The sequence below is a fragment of the Hyla sarda genome, chromosome 1 (assembly GCF_029499605.1).
Source record: "Hyla sarda isolate aHylSar1 chromosome 1, aHylSar1.hap1, whole genome shotgun sequence".
Taxonomy (NCBI): Eukaryota; Metazoa; Chordata; class Amphibia; order Anura; family Hylidae; genus Hyla; species Hyla sarda.
Genome location: NC_079189.1, coordinates 167625621 through 167644783, shown reverse-complemented (window position 1 = coordinate 167644783; position 19163 = coordinate 167625621). Strand labels below are relative to the sequence as shown.

Sequence of the window (19163 nt, the reverse complement as noted above, 5' to 3'; positions counted from 1 at the left end):
TATAGGGTATTTCCATATTCAGAAGAAATGGGGTAAAAACATTTGGGAGGCTTTTTCTCCTCTTACCCCTTGTGAAAATGAAAAATTTGGGTAACACCAGCATTTTAGTGAAAAAAATCTAATTTTTCATTTTCACGGCCAACTTTAGCGGAAATTTGTCAAGCACCTGTGGGGTGTAAAGTCTCGCTGTACCCCTTTGTTACGTTTCTTGAGGGGTGTTGTTTCCCAAATAGTATGCCATGTGGGGCTTTTTTTTTTTTTTTGTTTAGGCACCATAGGGGCTTCCTAAATGCAACATACCCCGCAAAAACCATTTCAGCAAAAATGTATTTCCAAAAGCCAAATGTGACTCCTTCTCTTCTGAGCATTGTAGTGCGGCCGTAGTGCACTTGACGTCCACACGTGGGGTTTCCCATACTCAGAAGCGATGGGGCTACAAATTTCGGGGGGAATTTTCTTTTATTAACCCTTGTAAAAATGTTAAATATGGGGGAGAAAACTGCATTCTAGTGGAAAAAAATGTATTTAAGTTAAACGCAAAATGTTCAAATTTTTCAATCTAACTTTGGAATTTTTTACCAAGAAATGATGCAAGTATCAATGAAATTTTACCACTAACATATAAAGTAGAATATGTCACGAAAAAACAGTCTTGGAATCAGAATGAAAAGTAAAAGCATGTGCAAAAAATGCCTGAGTTAAATGGCCCATAAGAAAACCCTTGCACTTAATTTTATTGACTAAAAAATAATAATCACAATAATTATTCCAGTGCTAACCTTTGACACATTGCTGAATTGAGTAATGTAGCATCTTTGAGGTTAGATTTTAGATTTTGATCTTAGATTTTATTTGCAATATTATCACAAATAAGGTATGTAACAGATACAATGTATTCTTTTATTTTCAGATGTGAATTGTGCAAATGGGATTGAGTAAATTGGATGTTCTCTACAGGCGGTTACTCCTTACAAAATTTTTCATCCGAGGATGGGGAAAACCGGAGGACTTGAAACGGTATGTTTATTGGAATACAAAGTGTATTGCAATCTCTCTTGCATATATGATTTATAAATGTAGTCCGCAAGTTTATATGTTGCCAGTTAGCTAATAACGTAATCATTTGTAGGGGTGTAGGAACACAAACAAATCTGGGGGGGGATAGAATTATAACTGGGTGTGGCTATGCAGGGGTGGAGCCATAAAGGGGCGTATCAACGGGGGAGGAGCAAAACGGGGCAGAACCACTCAATATTGCATAACTGTACCAAATTGAGCTTCATTTTTGCTTAATTTATATGTGCCCCATGTACAGTCATTATGCCCCCTCTGTATCCACTATGCCCCTGTGCAGTCATAATGCCCCCTCTGTAGCCAGTAATATGCCCTCTTTACTTCACAATGGGCATTTTACTGCTACAGAGTGTACATTATGACTACAGGGGGGCATAGAGGCTACAGAGGGGGGCCTTATGACTGTACAGGGGGCTACAGTGGGTTCATTCTGACAGTGTATAGAGGACATATTAATGACTACATAGGAGCCGTAGTGGCTACATAGGAGGCATTATGCCCCCCCCCCCCTTGTAGCCACTATACCCCCTGTACAATCATAATGACACCCCTCCCACCCCGTAGTCACTAGCCAGATATTATATGCCCTCTCTACTTATAATGACCTGTCAGAGACCCCAATCATGATGTAGATGTGGTGTACATTATTCACACAAGTACCTGCCTGTACGCACTCCACTCAATTTCTCCAAACTTATCACCTATCCACAGAATAGGGGATAATGTCTGATCATGGCGGGGTCCAACCTCTGGGACCCCTCTGCTATCACCCAATCTGGATAGATGATGAGCTTTTAAGTGTTGGTATACCCCTTTAATTGATATTGGTCATTAATGATGAGGCACCAGCCATCTTTGAAGCAAGATCAGCTTCTGGGTTTGCTTCATAGTCACTGAGCGCGAACATGCTGTTTATGTATGACATGAGTCGCTAAACATATATTTACACACATACACAGGAACATACATACACACACGGGGAGATTTATAAAAACCTGTAGAGGTAAAGTGGTGCAGTTGCCCATAGCAACCATCAGACTGCTTCTTTCATTTTTCCCAGGCCTCATTAAAAATTAAAGAATATCTGATTGGTTGCAACTAAACCACTTTTCCTCGACAGGTTTTGATAAATCTCACACACTTACTTATACACACACACACACACACTCCTACATAAGTATACACATACATGTGCACTGATACACACACACACACACACATGCATGCACACTTATACATAAGTATACACATACATGTGCACTGATACACACACACACACACACACACACACACACACATGCATGCACACTTATACATAAGTATACACATACATGTGCACTAATACTTTCACTAACCTGTAAGCTCTGTCTGCACACTCTATAGATTACATTACACAGTATTGATGGTACCAGGACTCAGAGACCTTGTAGTCATGCAGGGGACTCAGACAGTATGGCAGACACAGCTTCCAGGTCATGACAATCAGTTTCAGTTCCTACTGACTGCCATGCTGGAGTCCTTCCCCTCCCTGTGTGACCCGGAAGCTGTGACAGTTCAGGACCTCGGGAAGAAGACTGGAGGATGCTCAGCACACCCTGTACTGTAAGTAATTCTGCCGAATCCTCCAGTCTTCTGTTTACAAGTTTAAAAGGTGGAGCGCAATGGACAGCTTGCAGCCATAATGTATATAGGGTCCCCTCTGAGAGAGAGAAGAGCTGGAGCTCCAAATGCCCAAATGATACTGCAGCCCTGCACATGCCTCCTGCCATGACAGACAAACCAACATGGAGGAGATAAAGTCAGCGCAGCCAAGCGTTTGGCACCAGAGACAGGCTGCCTCTAGTGCCTGAAGCCTTGCTGCGCTAACTCCTCCTCCTCCTCCCTCCTGTCCACAATCCCAACTTTGCCTGCAGTCTCACTTTTTAAGTTGGGACCGTGGGCACAACTGGGGGGGATTCTGCCATTATCGGTCCCCATATGATTTCCTGGGTCTCCCCCCAGTTCCTACGTCCATGGTCATTTGTTACATTTTTGCTTGTCACACTAAACATACTTTGTCCGAGAAGATTGTCCGCTTTTATGTCTAACATAAGCCTTTTAAAGGTGCCTATGCACCTTCAATAGCTGTAGACTGTCTGTTTTACTGACAGTAGGGATGTCCCGATACAGTACTTGTACTCATGCAAATGTCCCCGATACCTAATCCGATACTCACCGGTGGAACCCCCGCTAACAGGTATCGCGGAGGTGCCGAACTGTGCAGCGTTCCCAGCAGCTGAGCACGTGTCATAGCTGGAACCTGTGGTTAATGCCGAACATCACCAATTGGTGAGCAGTGGTGATGTCCTGCGTTAACCTTTTAGCTGCCGCGATCAAAGTTGATTGCAGCGTCTAAAAGTCCTAAAGTTAACTGCGGGTTAGCTCAGGGATTGCCGATCGGGATCACTGTGGTGAAATCGCGGTATCCCGATCAGCTGTGAGGACGGCCGGAGGTCCCTTAACGTGCACCGTGCTGCTGCTAGTAATGGCAGGCAGTAGTGAAGGAGTGCCAATCACACTGATCAATGCTCTGCTATGGCATAGCATTGATCAGTGTATGCAATCAACAGATAGCATGTAATAGTGCCCAATGGGGACTAAAAAGTGGAGAAAAAAAGTGTAAAAAAAATAAATGTGAATTAACCCCTTCCCTAATAAAAGTTTGAATCACCCCCCCTTTTTAAATAAAATAAAATCTTTTATATTTAAAAAAAAAGCCCTTCCTCTAATATAAACTAACAAAAAAAAAAATACCCCCTTTTCCCATAAAAAAGAAAACAAAAAAAACCCTGTCACATGACATAGAAAAAAAAGTATTGGTAATTGGTATTGGCGAGTACTGTATCAGTACTCTGTCTTAAAAAAATGGTATCGGGACATCCCTAACAGCTACCTTTCCTGTTCTGTTCACACCATACACATCAAATTGGCTAAACGTTCATGTGTTGTGACTGAGGAGGAGAGAGCCAGGCCTCTACCAGGCAGCTCTTCCAGTGGCTTATCTCCTGCAAGACTCAAGCTTTGTACAGTTGAACTCCAACATGCCTGATCCTTCCCTTCCCTGGTATAATATGTTGAGGGGAGGGACAAGAGGCCCCCATACACATTAGTGAAATCTAGGTCAACCTGTCGATTCTCTAAAGTGTATGGGGACCATTGGGAAGATTTAAAAAAAAGTGTTGCAGTTGCCCATAGCACTCAATCATAATGCTTCTTACATTTTTCAGAGGCCTTTGAAAAATAAAAGATAAACACATGCCTGAGTCTTAGTACATATCGATCTAGTGTTTTTTTTTTTTTTTTTTTGCTTTTCTTTTTTCTTCATCTTTCTTCCTGACTTAAACAATGTCCATGTTCCTACAAAATACAGATGATATAGGTGCAGGTGAATTTTGGGGCATTAACCTAACAGATTTGTTCGGACATAACTTTCTTCCCTGTCTCTTTCAATGTCATTTTTAATTAATTTTTTTTCTTTTTACTGTTTTAAGGATATTTGAATTTCGAAAAATAATTGGAAACAGAGAGAAATGTCAGCACCTGGTGCCAAAAGATTACCCTGTGTACATTGACAAGGTACTTCTTGGGGTTTGAGAGGTTCAAACTAATGTTTAGAAATATTACTGTTGATTCTTGGTTTTACACACGGTCTTTCAACTCGCTAAGGCTGCATTCACACCTCGTTTTTACGTTACGGGTGCAGGATCCAGCTCGGGGAGGGGCAAACCGGGCTCTCCTGCATCCCAGTCGGACCAGCGCTGAAATCCATCTACTTTAATGAGCCGACCGGAGTCAAACTGTGACTCCGGTCAGCTCATTTTTGACCCGTATCCGGTTTCCTGACCGGACCTAAAACCGTAGTATAGTACGGTTTTAGGTCCTGTCAGGAAACCACATACGGGTCAAAAATGAGCCGACCAGAGTCACCGTTTGTGTTATAGCCCCCAATGTTATAGCCCCCATGTTATGGTCCCATGGGTCCTGGCCGTTGCTAGAGGCCGTGGCCCTGCATTCTAGAAAGGGGGCGGACTCGGGCCTAGAGGTACGCCCTGGGGTAATCCGCTGGAAAAATTGTTTTTTAAATCAACTGGTGCCAGAAAGTTAAACAGACTTGTAAATTACTTTTATTTGAAAATCTTAATCCTTCCAGTACTTATGAGCTGCTGTAAACTACAGTGGAAGTTCTTTTTGAATTTCCTTTCTGTCTGACCACAAGTGCTCTCTGCTGGCACCTCTGTCCATGTCAGGAACTGTCCAGAGCAGGATAAGTTTGCTATGGGGATTTGCTAATACTCCTGACATGGACAGAGGTGTCAGCAGAGAGCACTGTGGTCAGACAGAAAGGACATTCAAAAAGAAAAGAGCTTACTCTGTAGTATATAGCAGCTGATAAGTACTGGAAGGATTAAGATTTTTAAATAAAAGTAATTAACTTTCTGGCACCAGTTGATTTAAAAGAAAATGTTTTCCAGTGGAGTAGCCCTTTAAGAATGTCTTGCAAAGTATGTTGAGTAGCATCAATTTATCAGTAACCTGCATGGCAGCCCCTGGCTCCTGTGTGTGCACGTACAAAATGGTACTTGCACGCCCAGCTGTGAGTATGCACATGTTCAACTGTCCCTGGCAAAGCTTGGCAGGCATCCTGCCGCCTCGGCTGCGATTAGCTTCCTTGAATGAGTGCCTGGCGTCTGAGCTCATGAGTGATTCTGACTCCTTTCTCTGCTGCTCCTTTCTCTACGTGCATTACCACTGGCCATATTAATGCTCCTCACACTCTTGGAGCCAGATTGAATAACTGTGCCACAAAGTCAACCCAAAGGCCTGTATATAAATGGAGAGGCACTGGACCTGCACAGAAGCCCCCTAAAGCATACCAGTCAGATCCCACAAAAAAACTAATGTGTTATGTTACTCTACCTAATCCTGATCATGCACATGTATTTTTTTTTATGTATCTCACCGATATTTCACCAAAAAATATTTTTCATCTTCCCAAAGGGAGGGGGCGTGTCCCTCTATTGCTTGCAGTGTGACTCCTCCCCCTCCTGCACTCTGCTGACTAACTGCTCTCGGGAGCCCGGGAGCCCTGCTCTGTAACCCTTTCCTCTCTGGTTTTATGATGTGTGTACACACACACACACACTGATTATTGGAGATTGCCTGTACTCTACCACCAAAGACAATATGGTATATAAGTATATAACTTACATGTTCCTGAATTAGTGCAAAGGTTTAGTGCTAAAGGTACAGTGGTTTCCTGTGTCATTTATGTGTATCATCCTTTGCCAGTGCGGTAATGCTGGGATTTGTAGTTTTGTAATAGTTGAGAGTACAGTGTTTGGATAACTCCTTTTTTTTTTTTTTCTATTTTTTTTTTCTTGCAGCAGCAGTGTTGCCTCCTGCTGTGTGCATATAGCTTTTGCAAAACTACAACTCCCAGCATGCCCAGACATCCTTTGACTGTCCGGGCATTTTTGGAGATGCAGTTTTGCAGCAACTGGAGGCACATGATTGGTAAAACTCTGTTACAGCAGTGTTGCTGCAGGCTGTGTTCCTCCTGCAGCCTTGTCAATCAGCCATCTTGTGTCCATGACCCTTGGACACGTTCATGCTGCTGTGGGACAAATCAGTGTCAAAGGAGGTATTGGGACCCCTAGTGGTGGGATTTTCAAAGGCAAATATCTTTTAATAAAATTAAATTTTTTTTTAAAGTAGTATATTAGAAAAAGTATTGTTTTGCCAAGATGTTCAACATATAAAAAGTTTTTATATCTGACAGTGCGCATTTAAATGGGTATTCCAGCTTAATACATCTTATCCCCTTTTGTGCCGGGTGCTGCCACCGAGATGTGACGGCACTGTCATATTTAATCAAAGTTTATTATAGTGTCTGGTTACAGATACGTAGCAGAGTTAGATCTATCAGCAGCCATAAAATCTCACACACCCATTTGTGACCCCTACTCAAATAAAGTCATCACATTTCTGTAAGGCTAGGTTTACATTTGTGTCCATTTGTCAATCTGTCCCATTTGGGCCATCTGTAGCAGAATTCATCCTCATGACTGGACAAGAAACCGCAGCATTTTTTTTTTTTTTTTTTTTATCTGGTTGAATGTGATGAACCGGCTGGCTCAATTTGCTAATGCTGAATGGAATCTTCAACAAAGGCCTTGAACAGAGCATCTGATGCAAATGTGAACTTAGTCGTCTAAGGCTGTGATGACACAATATGCGGCACCTATTAAAGGTACAGCATGAGGACCTTTGTGAATATCCTGTGCATACATGGCATGTTACAATTATCTCCTTGAGTACACTTACCACAGGTTTGGAACCTAGGGGTCCACAAGTAACATCTGGATTACTCCTATAATGCTTTGGCTTCTCGTGCCTTTTTGTTTGAGGTTACATGGCAGTTCTGTACTGATATTTATTCTTTTATTAAGGTTGAAGAACAAACAGATTGCAAGATTTATGATGGACACTTTACCTCACCATTGGTCCACTATGTGCCAGATGTTATGCCATCTGAGACAGTAACGGCTAGGTATGTTACCTTTTCATCAGAATGTTGCCAACTGTCTTTCTCAACATCACATTGCATGAGGAGTAGTGTTAGGCTCCTTTCACACTATGAGTATTCATCCATTATTAAACATCCGTTTTCTTTGTAAAAACGGATGTATAATAATGGGTGCTAACGGCTGAATAACCTCCGTCAAAATACCGGGCATATTCATCCGTTAAGACACGTTATAACATCTGTCATACACGTCCGTTTTAACACACCTGCCTACAGACTCCCACAGCCAGGACTACTACTACTCGCATCATGTAACAGACTTGTTTTCATGATGGGAGTAGCAGTTAACCGGCAGCCGGTGGCTGGGGAGGCTACATTAGTGTTTGTACTACAACACCCATCATGGAACAGACAGGGTTCCCAGCAGGGTTTTTAAACTTCAGTGTGCCTTACTGTATAATCACATTCCCCCTTAAGTATATTCATTTTATTCCTCCCATGTGTATATGTATGACTCTCCCCCTGCCTGCTGCCCGGTCTTCTAGCGCTGTCACAGCACACAGCAGGGACATGCCATTCCATTCCCTGATGCTCATCTCCATCTGATACGGAGATGAGCAGCAGGGAATGGAATGGCATGTCCCTGCTGTGCGCTGTTACAGCGCTAGAAGATGACCGGGCAGCAGGCAGGGGAGGAATCATATATATATACACATGGGGGGGGGGATAAAATGAATATACTTGAGGGGGAATCTGATTATACAGTAAGGCACACTGAAGTTTAAAACCCCTCTTCCAGGAGCCCTGAATGGCTCATCCGTACCATTCAGGGCTCCTGGAAGGGAACTTAAAAAATGAAAATTAATATATCGACATTTCAGGGGAGCGCAGCATGCCGCCCACCCCCTGCTTTATAACTTCTAATCGCATCGGGTCTCAGAAGTGAGACCCAGTGCGATCAATCCCTCAGCCACTGTACTACTACCCCCATCATGGAACAGAGTCTGTTCCATGATGGGGGTTGTAGTACAAACGCTAATGTAGCCTCCCCAGCCACCAGCAGACTCCCGCAGCCGGGGAATTACTACTCCCATCATGGAAACAAGTCTGTTCCATGATGGGAGTAGTAGAAGTCCCTCAGCACTGCAGGAGTCTACTGATGTCACCTCTTCTGAGCATGCTCAGAAGTAATAACGGTTATTGTAAACCAGGTGCAAACGGATGACATAAAGGCTCATCCGTTTGCCATAGACTTCAATGTTAAAAATAACGGCCATTAATTTACCCGTTTCTTGTGACGGAAGAAAAATTAGTGCATTTTTTAATTTGTTTTTCCATCACAATTAAAGTCTATTATTCATGACTGGCTATAATGGGTCATAGTGGATAATCAAAAAATCCCATAGACTTTAATTGGATTTTGTAAAGGCCGTTTAACATCCGTTTTTAAGGCTTTTCTAACGGAAGTTTATAACGGGTCTTTTAACGGAACAACTTTATAGTGTGAAAGGGGCCTAAATGTAATGTGTTTTTTTGAGAAGATAGACAAATCCATAGAGTCTTTTGAATGCAAGGTTTGTTGATGTGCCTTGATAGGGCATATGGACGTCATAGAGTAAGGGTCAACAGGATGAAAATGACATCTATTTTAGCCAGAACACAAATCCACTAGGAAACAACTACCCCTCTAGTAATCTCAGCCTGGCTATGTATTACATAGTTACTCATTCATTTCACTAGGTGTTCTAGAATACTGTAACTTTATCAGCATACCCTGCCAATAACACTCTTCATCGGAATCCACACCCTTGGTTGTAAAGGGGTATTCCAGCCTTAGACATCAAAAGGATAGAGAATAAGATGTCTGATCGATCACAGGGGTCCCGCAGCTGGACCCCTGTGATCTCTGTGCAGCTCCTGGCATTTTGTCCCAAACGCTGCTCCTGAGACGTGATGTCATGCCACGCCCCCTTCATTCAGGTCTATGTCTCCCATAGACATGAATGGAGGGGGCGTGACTTCACATCTCTGTCACAGAATGGCGGGAGCTGCACCTAGATCACAGGAGGTCCCAGAGACGGGACAGACATCTTACCCCCTAACCAAAGGAATACCAAAGGAATAAGAGGTTGTCTTTGGAATCTGTCTGGTGAAAACAGTGATGCTCTCATGGTGGCTGCTCAACAACTTTGTACATAGAATGTACCAGCAGAGTGGTTAATCAATATTCTTTTATTAGGAAAGGAAACCACAGATGAAGTCAGCTCCTCAAAGGGTGTGGGGCACAGACTTTTCTCTATGAAAGGCACAAGATACACATTGCAAGCAGTCACTCTTTCAAACCACTTTCTTTTATTGTAGACAGGTAAAAACATCAGAAAGAAAGTCAAGTGGATAAAATTGACAGCATAGTTGACGCATTTTGGGTCAACTATGCTGTCATTTTTATCCACTTTACTTTATTTTTGATGTTTTTTCTGCAATAAAGGAGGTTTAAAAGAATGACGGATTGCAGCTTGTATCTTATTCTTTTATAAGCCTTACCAAACTCTTACTATGCTATAAATTTCTTTGTCGTGTTCAGTCTTGAAATGTATAGTCTATTTTCATTACCACCTGTGACATAGACATGTTGCTCTGTGTAAGGACATCATATTGATATTACAGCTATAGGTCTGTACTTGGGCTGCACGATATGGGGAAAATGTGCGATTGCGATTTTTGGCCTAAATATTGCGATTTCGATATGCCATGCGATATAATAAATAAATGGTGAAATCCTGCCATTTCATGTCCAGTCTCCTCCGTTTTACAACTATCCACCTATTTCACCTCCCCATTTAATTTCTATCCCCCCCCCTTCTCCCATCTTCTCCCCTTCTCACATCTTCTCCCATCACATTTTCCCCTATGCCACATCCCCCCCCCCTTTGTCACAATCTTCCTTCCATGTCACATTCTCCCCCCGTCACATTCTCTCCCCCCCCGTCACATTCTCTCCCCCCCCCTTCACATTCTCTCTCCCCCCCCCTTCACATTCTCTCTCCAACCCCCCAATCACGTTCTCCCCCCCCCCCCCTTTCTTGTCACGTCCCCCCCTTCTTGTCACGTCCCCCCTTCTTGTCACGTCCCCCCCTTCTTGTCACTTCCCCCCCCTTTCTTATGTGTCGTTCCCCCCCCCCCCCCTTTCTTGTGACATGTCCCCCACCTTCTTGTCATATTCGAACATGCTGGGAGTTGTAGTTATGCAACAACTGTGGGCATCCTGGTTGGGAAACACTGACTTTTAGTATTTACATTTGTTTTCTCTATCTGCTCCATTGGGGGACACAGACCTTGGGTATATGCTGCTGTCGCTAAGAGGCTTGACACTATGGTAACAAAAAAGTCTGCCCCTCCCAGCAGGATATACCCGCCTACAGGCACTTGAGCTAATCCGTTTTAGTTTAGTGTCTGTAGGAGGCAGACGCTGGTCTGGTGTACTCCAGACCTAATGTACTCCAGATTAGGGACCTTGTTTTCAGGTGGGAACATAGCATTCACTGTTTCTCCATTTGTGATTGAGGGGGCACAGACATCGTGGATGTACTGTCAACCCCCTCTCCCCAACGGTCAGGTCAGCGCCTGGGGTTGTACCTCATGGGTCCAGGTCCAGTTTGGGTGTCTTCCCTCTCCCAGTCTATCTCCAACTTGGCTCAGGTCTCCCGCTTTGCTTAAGCGTCACTCTTCTAGGGGAGACTCCCCTGGTCGCCACTTTGGGTCCCCAGAACCGCGTACCAGGTCAGTGTCTCCCTCTTCCAAGGCCTCCTCCACCCATTCTAACTCTTGGAGAACTTGTAGATGAGGCTTCTCATTCTGCCTCTGATTCAATGGACCGAACCGATACGGCAGAACTTTGGACGTAGCACCAGAAGTTTCCTTTCACCGTGCCCAACAGACACCCAAGGTTTTTTGCTCTCATGCTGAATTTGAAGCTTTGCTGGAGTCCGCCTGGAGGCATCCTGACAAGTTTCAAGAAACAAAGAAGGTTCAAGCTTAAAATCCCTTCGCCAAGGATCTTGTTGCTCGATGGACCTCTCCTCCAACTGTGGATCCACCGGTCTCCCGCCTATAAAAGGCTACTACCCTGCCATTGGATGATGCAGCTTCCTTCAAGCATCCGGCGGACATGAAAGTCGAGACTTTGGCTAAATTTGCCTTTGAAGCGGCAGGTTCTTCTCCTCTTCCGGCATTTGCTTCTGCCTGGGTGTCAAAAGCCCTTTCAGTCTGGGCTTCCCAACTCCGCCAGGGTATTCTTTCCCCCCTCGGAGGAATTGGCTGACTTAGCTCTCCAAGGCTGGAGACTTTCTGTGTTCTGCTTCCATGCAGTCAGCCCGCTGGGCAACCTAGTGGTTCTCCGTCGATCCATGTGGTTCAAAGCCTGGGATACAGATGCAGCTTCCAAGAAGTCTCTGACTGAACTTCCCTATACTGGTTCTCAGCTTTTTGGTAAGCGCTTTGTTACCCCAAAATAAGGCTCACAGTGCTACTTCCCGTTGCAAGTCGACCTCCTTCTGGTACTTTCGGACTTTTGGTTCCAATAAGGGGACCAGGCAGGTGCCTTTACGGGACAGGAAGGCTCCCTCCTTCCAGACCCGTCCCTCCTTGAAATCGGACAACCGTTCCGGCTGTTTTGCGGCCAGGGCGGGCACCCGCAAACCTACCTCTGCCTGAAGGGACGCCCCCACCCGCAGATTTTTCTCGGGCGGGAGGTCGTCTGTTACTCTTCCGGGACATCTGGGCCGTTCATGTGCAGGACTCCTGGGTCAGGGATGTGGTATCCAATGGTTACGGGATCGAGTTTGCCTCCCTTCCAAGGGATCGCTTTTTTCTTTGCTGGGTCCCCCGGTCCCCCTCTCTGGCAAGGGTCTTTCGGGGCGCGCTCCAGTCCCTTCTCCTCCAGGGAGTAATTGTCCCTGTTCCTCCCAAGGAGCATTTTCGAGGTTTGTATAACAAACCTCTTAGTAGTCACCAAGAAAGGGGGTTCCGTTCGCCCAATCCTAGATCTGAAGTGCCTCAACCAGCATCTTCTCCTCAACCATTTCCGCATGGAGTCTCTCCGTTCGGTCGTGGCGTCCATGGATCAAGGAGAGTTTCTTTCTTCGGTGGACATCAAGGATGCCTACCTTCACATTCCAATATTTCCAGAACATCAGCGGTACCTCCGCTTTGCAGTTCTGGAAGGCCACTTTCAGTTTGTGGCTCTCCCTTTTGGTCTGGCCACTGCTCCGAGGGTCTTCACCAAGGTCTTGGCGCCTGTGATCGCCCTTTTACGAACGAGAGGTGTCTCCGTGATTCCTTACTTGGATGACCTCCTGATCAAGGCCCCAACCAGGGCCCAGAATCTGGAGACTGTCTGTCTCACCCTTTTGGGCCTTGTCTCTCTTTGGCTGGATGGTCAATCAGGACAAGTCCAACCTCGCTCCCACCCAGTCTCTAATTTTCCTGGGACTCCAGTTCGACAAGGCGTCTGCCCGGATTCAGCTTCCGCCAGACAAGCGGTTGACTCTTTTGTCAGGGGTTTGGATTCTTCGAAACCTTGCCCCAGTTTCCATTCGCTTTTGCATGGAAGTCCCGGGTCGGATGGTGGTGGCCATGGAGGCCGTTCCATTTGCCAGTTTCATTACCAACCTCATCAACTGCGATTTTGTCCAGGTGGGACAAATCTCCGTTGTCTCTCGATCGCAGGATCAGTCTTCCTCGGAGGTCTCACCGGTTCCTTCTGTGGTGGCTTCATTCCCCCCTACTTCTACAGGGGTGCTCCTTCCTGCCCCTCCGCTGGCAAGTCATCACGACGGATGCCAGTCTTTTGGGCTGGGGAGGGGTTTTCAGGGACCGGACAGTCCAAGGCCTTTGGTCCCCCAAGAAACCCTTCTCCCCATCAACATATTGGAACTGAGGGCAATCTATCTTTGCCTGCTACATTGGGAGGTCCTTCTTCAGGGCCGCCCTGTTTGTGTCCAGTCGGGCAACTCCACTGCTGTGGCATACATCAATCGCAAGGGCGGCACTCGTAGCTTAGCGGCGATTGTCGAGGTATCCAAAATTCTCCTCTGGGCGGAATTCAGAGTTCAGGCCATCTCAGCAATTCACATTCTGGGAGTAATCAACTGGGAAGCGGAGTTTCTCAGCCGACCCCAGCGAGTGGTCTCTTCATCCGGAGGTGTTTGCAGAGATCTGCAACCTCTTGGGCACTCCAGACATGGACCTCTTCGCGTCCCCCCACAACCAGAAGGTTCCTCTCTTTGTGACGAAGTTCCGGGACCCCTTGGCTCTAGCCGTGGATGCCCTGGTGATCCCTTGGTCGGGTTTTGCCCTACCCTATCTTTTCCCCTCCTTCCCAGGGTCCTGAGGAAGCTCAAAGCAGAGGGCGTTCCCGCCATTCTTGTGGCTCTGGACTTGCCCCGGAGGGCGTGGTACGCAAACGTGGTCCGACTTCTGGACAACGTACCGCTGTGCCTCCCGCCTCGTCCAGACCTCCACTCTCAAGGTCCTCTGTGCCAACCCAATTTACCATCGCTGCATTTGACGGCGTGGCGGTTGAGACCTTGGTTCTAAAGGCTCGAGGTTTCTCTCCCCAGGTGATTCGCACCATGCTCAGGGCGCTTAAGCCCTCTTCTGCGAAGATTTACTACCGTACCTGGCGGTCTTATTTTCGTTCGTGTGAATCTCCCTCCCCCAACTCCTTTCCTTTTTGCTGTCAGGTCTGGATCAACGGTTAGCCCTCACTTCTCTTAACCTCTTAACGACGCAGGACGTATATTTACATCCTGCGCCGGCTCCCACGATATGAAGCGGGATCGCGCCACGATCCTGCATCATATCGCGTCGGTCCTGGCGCTCATCAACGGCCGGGACCCGCGGCTAATACCACACTTCGCCAATCGCGGCGATGTGCGGTATTAACCCTTTAGAAGCGGTGGTCAAAGCTGACCGCCGCTTCTAAAGTGAAACTGAAAGTGACCTGGCTGCTCAGTCGGGCTGTTCGGGACCGCCGCAGTGAAATCGCGGCGTCCCGAACAGCTGACCGGACACCGGGAGGGCCCTTACCTGCCTCCTCGTTGTCCGATCGACGAATGACTGCTCCGTGCCTGAGATCCAGGCAGGAGCAGTCAAGCGCCGATAATGCTGATCACAGGCGTGTTAATACACGCCAGTGATCAGCATAGGAGATCAGTGTGTGCAGTGTTATAGGTCCCTATGGGACCTATAACACTGCAAAAAAAATGTAAAAAAAAGTGTTAATAAAGGTCATTTAACCCCTTCCCTAATAAAAGTTTGAATCACCCCCCTTTTCCCATAAAAAAAAATAAAACCGTGTAAAATAAATAAATAAACATATGTGGTATCGCCGCGTGCGTAAATGTCCGAACTATAAAAATATATCATTAATTAAACCGCACTGTCAATGGCGTGCGCGCAAAAAAATTCCAAAGTCCAAAAAAGCGTATTTTGGTCACTTTTTATACCATTAAAAAAATGAATAAAAAGTGATCAAAAAGTCTGATCAAAACAAAAATCATACCGATAAAAAATTCAGATCACGGCGCAAAAAATGAGCCCTCATACCGCCCTGTACATGGAAAAATAAAAAAGTTTTAGGGGTCAGAAAATGACATTATTAAACGTATAAATTTTCCTGCATGTAGTTATGATTTTTTCCAGAAGTGCGACAAAATCAAACCTATATAAGTAGGGTATAATTTTAACCGTATGGACCTACAGAATAATGATAAGGTGTAATTTTTACCGAAATATGCACTGTGTAGAAACGGAAGCCCCCAAAAGTTACAAAATGTCGTTTTTTTTTCGATTTTGTCGCACAATGATTTTTTTTTCCGTTTTGCCGTGCATTTTTGGGTAAAATGACTGTCACTGCAAATTAGAATTGGCGACGCAAAACATAAGCCATAATATGGATTTTTAGGTGGAAAATTGAAAGGGTTATGATTTTTAATAGGTAAGGAGGAAAAAACAAAAGTGCAAAAAACAGAAAAACCCTGAGTCCTTAAGGGGTTAAGGGTCAGGTTTCGGCCCTTTCTATTCTTTCAACGTCCTCTAGCGTCCAATTCTCATATTCGGACCTTTCTTCAGGGCGTGGCCCACGCTGCCCTTCCTTTTCGATCCCCTACTCCCCCTTGGGACTTAAACTTGGTTCTAGGTGCCCTTCAGGCCGCTCCCTTTGAACCTCTCAGGGAGGTTTCTTTTAGTCTCCTTTCCTGGAAGGTGGCGTTCCTTATTGCAGTTACCTCTATTAGGAGGGTTTCAGAGCTGGCAGCTCTCTCCTGCCTCTCTCCCTTCCTTGTCATCCACCAGGACAAAAGTAGTTTTTCGTCCGGTTCCATCCTTTTACCTAAGGTTGTTTCCGCTTTTCTTCTCAATGAGGACATCATCCTTTCGTCCTTTTGCCCGTCTCATCCCAAGGAACGTTTGCTCCATAATGTGGTGCGGGCTGTATGGACCTACCTCTCTATCACTTCTTCCTTTCGTCAGTGTGACTCCTTTTTTGTTCTTACGGACGGTCGCCGTAGAGGACAACCTGCTTTAAAAGACACCATTTCGCGGTATATTAGGTCTGCTATTTCGAAAGCTTACCATTGCAAAGGGAAGACCCCACCCTTCAGGGTCTCGGCTCATTCCACGCGTTCTGTCGGAGCATCCTTGGCTCTCCGCAACAGGGCTTCGGCCTCACAAATTCTACCAGGTTCATACTTTGGCATCCGCTGATGCTAGTCTGGGCCGTAAGGTGTTGCAGGCGGTGGTGGTCCAGCCTTCCACCTGACTGGATTCTTTTGCCCACCCTAGGGACGGCTTTGGTACGTCCCAAGGTCTGTGTCCCCCAATGGAGCCGATAGAGAAAAGGAGATTTTTGTGCTTACAGTAAAATCTTTTTCTCAGAGGATCCATTGGGGGACACAGCACCCACCCTTTTCTTTCTGGTGTTCCTGGTTCTGTTACCTGTCCGAGGGTGTGTTCAGTTAATTTTTATTCTGTGGTTTCCTCGGACAGTTCGTGTTTTTTTTTTCTAACCTGTTGGTCTTCTCCTGCTCTGGGACTAAAACTGATTAGCTCAGGTGCCTGTAGGCGGGTATATCCTGCTGGAAAGGGCCAACTTTTTTTTGTTACCATAGTGTAAAGCCTCCTAGCGACAGCAGCATATACCCAAGGTCTGTGTCCCCCAATGGATCCCCTGAGAAAAAGACTTTATGGTAAGCACAAAAATCTCCTTTTTACCTGCTCTGGCCGGCCCCAACCTGCAGCAGCACACAGGAGCAATATATCGTGCAGCCCTAGTCTATACTGTTAGGAAGGCATACTATCCCCACCCTACACTGACTCGCTGGCTTCTGTCTATATGTACATCCACAGCAGCTTGTCAGTCACCACTATTGGGGGTGATGTGGAGATGCATGACTAGACTAATAACTACTTGTATTCTTTAAGTACTCCAGAAACAAACACATTAGTATGGGCCTTTTGGCTGCTAGAGCTACAGACCTATAGCTCTAATATGCTGTCATTAAAAAGGGGGACAATTTTCAGCTGATATTTCCATGCTGCAGATTTTTTCCAAATTAACTTCAGTAGGTTAATAACCACAGCGTGTGAACATACCCTAACACAAAATATGAAGAGCATTTGGTTCATTCTTCATTCATAGTTCCTCAGATAGTCTTAAGAATTTTGCTAATCAATTTATGGCTACCACGGACTTTGGATGCAAAGTGGAGATGGGCTGCCACTAGGCCATATAGATGTACTATTAAAGGGGTACTCCGCTGCTCAGTGTTTGGAACAAAGCATTCCGAATGCTTAGAGTCGGCGCCAGGAGCTCGTGACATCATAGCTCCGCCCCCCTCATTACATCACACCCTGCCCCTCAATGCAAGTCTATTGGAAGGGCCGTGACAGCTGTCACGCCCCCTCCCATAGACTTGCATTGATGTGGCGGGGCTATGATGTCACAAGCTCCCGGCTCTAAGCGTTCGAAACATTGTTTCAAACGCTGAGCAGCGGAGTACCCCTTTTAACCCTTAAGGTACCCAAACACTTACAGTGGCTTTCACAGAGATTTATCCAGGGCACCTCTACACAGCTGAGATAGCTATCTGATTCAGACTGTTTTTATTTTATGTGTATGGGCACCTTTTATTGTTGCTTTATTATCCTGGTGATGACTGTGTACCTTCTACCCTAGGGTCGCAGGCATTATTATCTCTTTTTTTGATAGCCTCATGTGTTTTTTGCCTCAGTTACACCAAAAGATGTGATGGGGTTTTTATCTAGCAAAAATAACTGCATTGACACTGTGTAACTGCACTGAATTTTTGACTGACCTGAAAGAATAAATGTAGAATATTTTTAAATGTGACTGGCATAAGAGTTAACCTTTTAGTTTTTTCTTATTTTTAAGGTTTCAATTTATATTGCCTAAAGAATGGAAGAGCAAGTATCGGCCTGTATGCATCCATCTAGCTGGTACAGGTGATCATGTAAGTCTTGGACTGGTGAATTTACTATGGTGTTTCTTTCCATTCACCTCAGTGGGAGCTAAGCTGCACATGTGTGGTGCACAGCTTCTAACCCTGTTCATCAATGAAATATGCCCATCACTGTATAATGCCCAGAAAACCCCTATAAAAAGAATTTATGGCTGTGACTTAACAAGAAGTTTCTTTGCTAATGCATATGTTTTTTCCTCATCTGTAGTATTTCTGGAGAAGGCGAACGTTAATGGCACGCCCTATGCTGAAAGAGGCTGGCATGGCTTCCCTGTTGTTAGAAAATCCTTATTATATCCTTTGTGGGTGGTTTTTAATAAAATGTTCTGTTACATTGTTAAGTTATATTTCCCTACAGAACCCCTTAACGACGCCGGACGTAAATGTACGTCCTGGTCAGCTGGTACTTAACGCACCAGGACGTACATTTACGTCCTATGCATAACCGCGAGCATCGGAGCGATTATCTGGTCATGCGCGGCAGGTCCCGGCTGCTCATTGCAGCCAGGGACCCGCCGGTAATCCAAACTAATTCCAAAATAGCTGCTTTTTTATAACATTTTACTCTAAAAAATTTTTTATAAAAAATTTATTAAAAGTTATATATAAGCAAATATGATATCAATAAAAATTACAGATCATGGCGCAAAAAATTAGCCCTCAAACCGCCCCTTATACGGATAAAGTAAAAGTTATAGATCTTCAAAATAGGGGGATTTTACTACTGTACTAATTTGGTTAAAAAGTTAGCGGTATTTTTTTTAAGAGCAACTGTAATAGAAAAGTATATTATCATGGGTATCATTTTAATCGTATTGACCGAAAGAATAAAGAACACGTCATTTTTACCGTAATTTGTACGGCGTGAAAACGAAACCTTCCAAAATTTGCAAAATTGCGGTTTTCTTTTTAATTCCCCCACACAAATAGTATTTTTTTGGTTGCGCCATACATTTTATGGTAAAGTGTGTAATAGCATTACA

The 19163-nt window shown here is 45.1% G+C and overlaps 1 protein-coding gene across 5 annotated transcripts in view; it reads left to right on the top strand.

Annotated features, from left to right (window-relative positions):
- The window catches only part of ABHD18 (abhydrolase domain containing 18), a 72736-nt gene that overhangs the window by 23635 nt on the left and 29938 nt on the right, over positions 1-19163 (top strand). For 2 of the 5 annotated variants that reach the window (XM_056563622.1, XM_056563627.1), the window contains exons 2-6: positions 911-1017; positions 4605-4689; positions 7563-7663; positions 18093-18171; positions 18389-18475. In XM_056563622.1, coding sequence (XP_056419597.1) covers positions 926-1017; positions 4605-4689; positions 7563-7663; positions 18093-18171; positions 18389-18475 — 444 coding nt within the window. In that variant the 5' untranslated portion in view covers positions 911-925. Of the gene's footprint in view, positions 1-910; positions 1018-4604; positions 4690-7562; positions 7664-9897; positions 10005-18092; positions 18172-18388; positions 18483-19163 lie in introns of those variants that run through there. The other 3 variants (XM_056563634.1, XM_056563639.1, XM_056563646.1) reach the window with 3 other exon arrangements.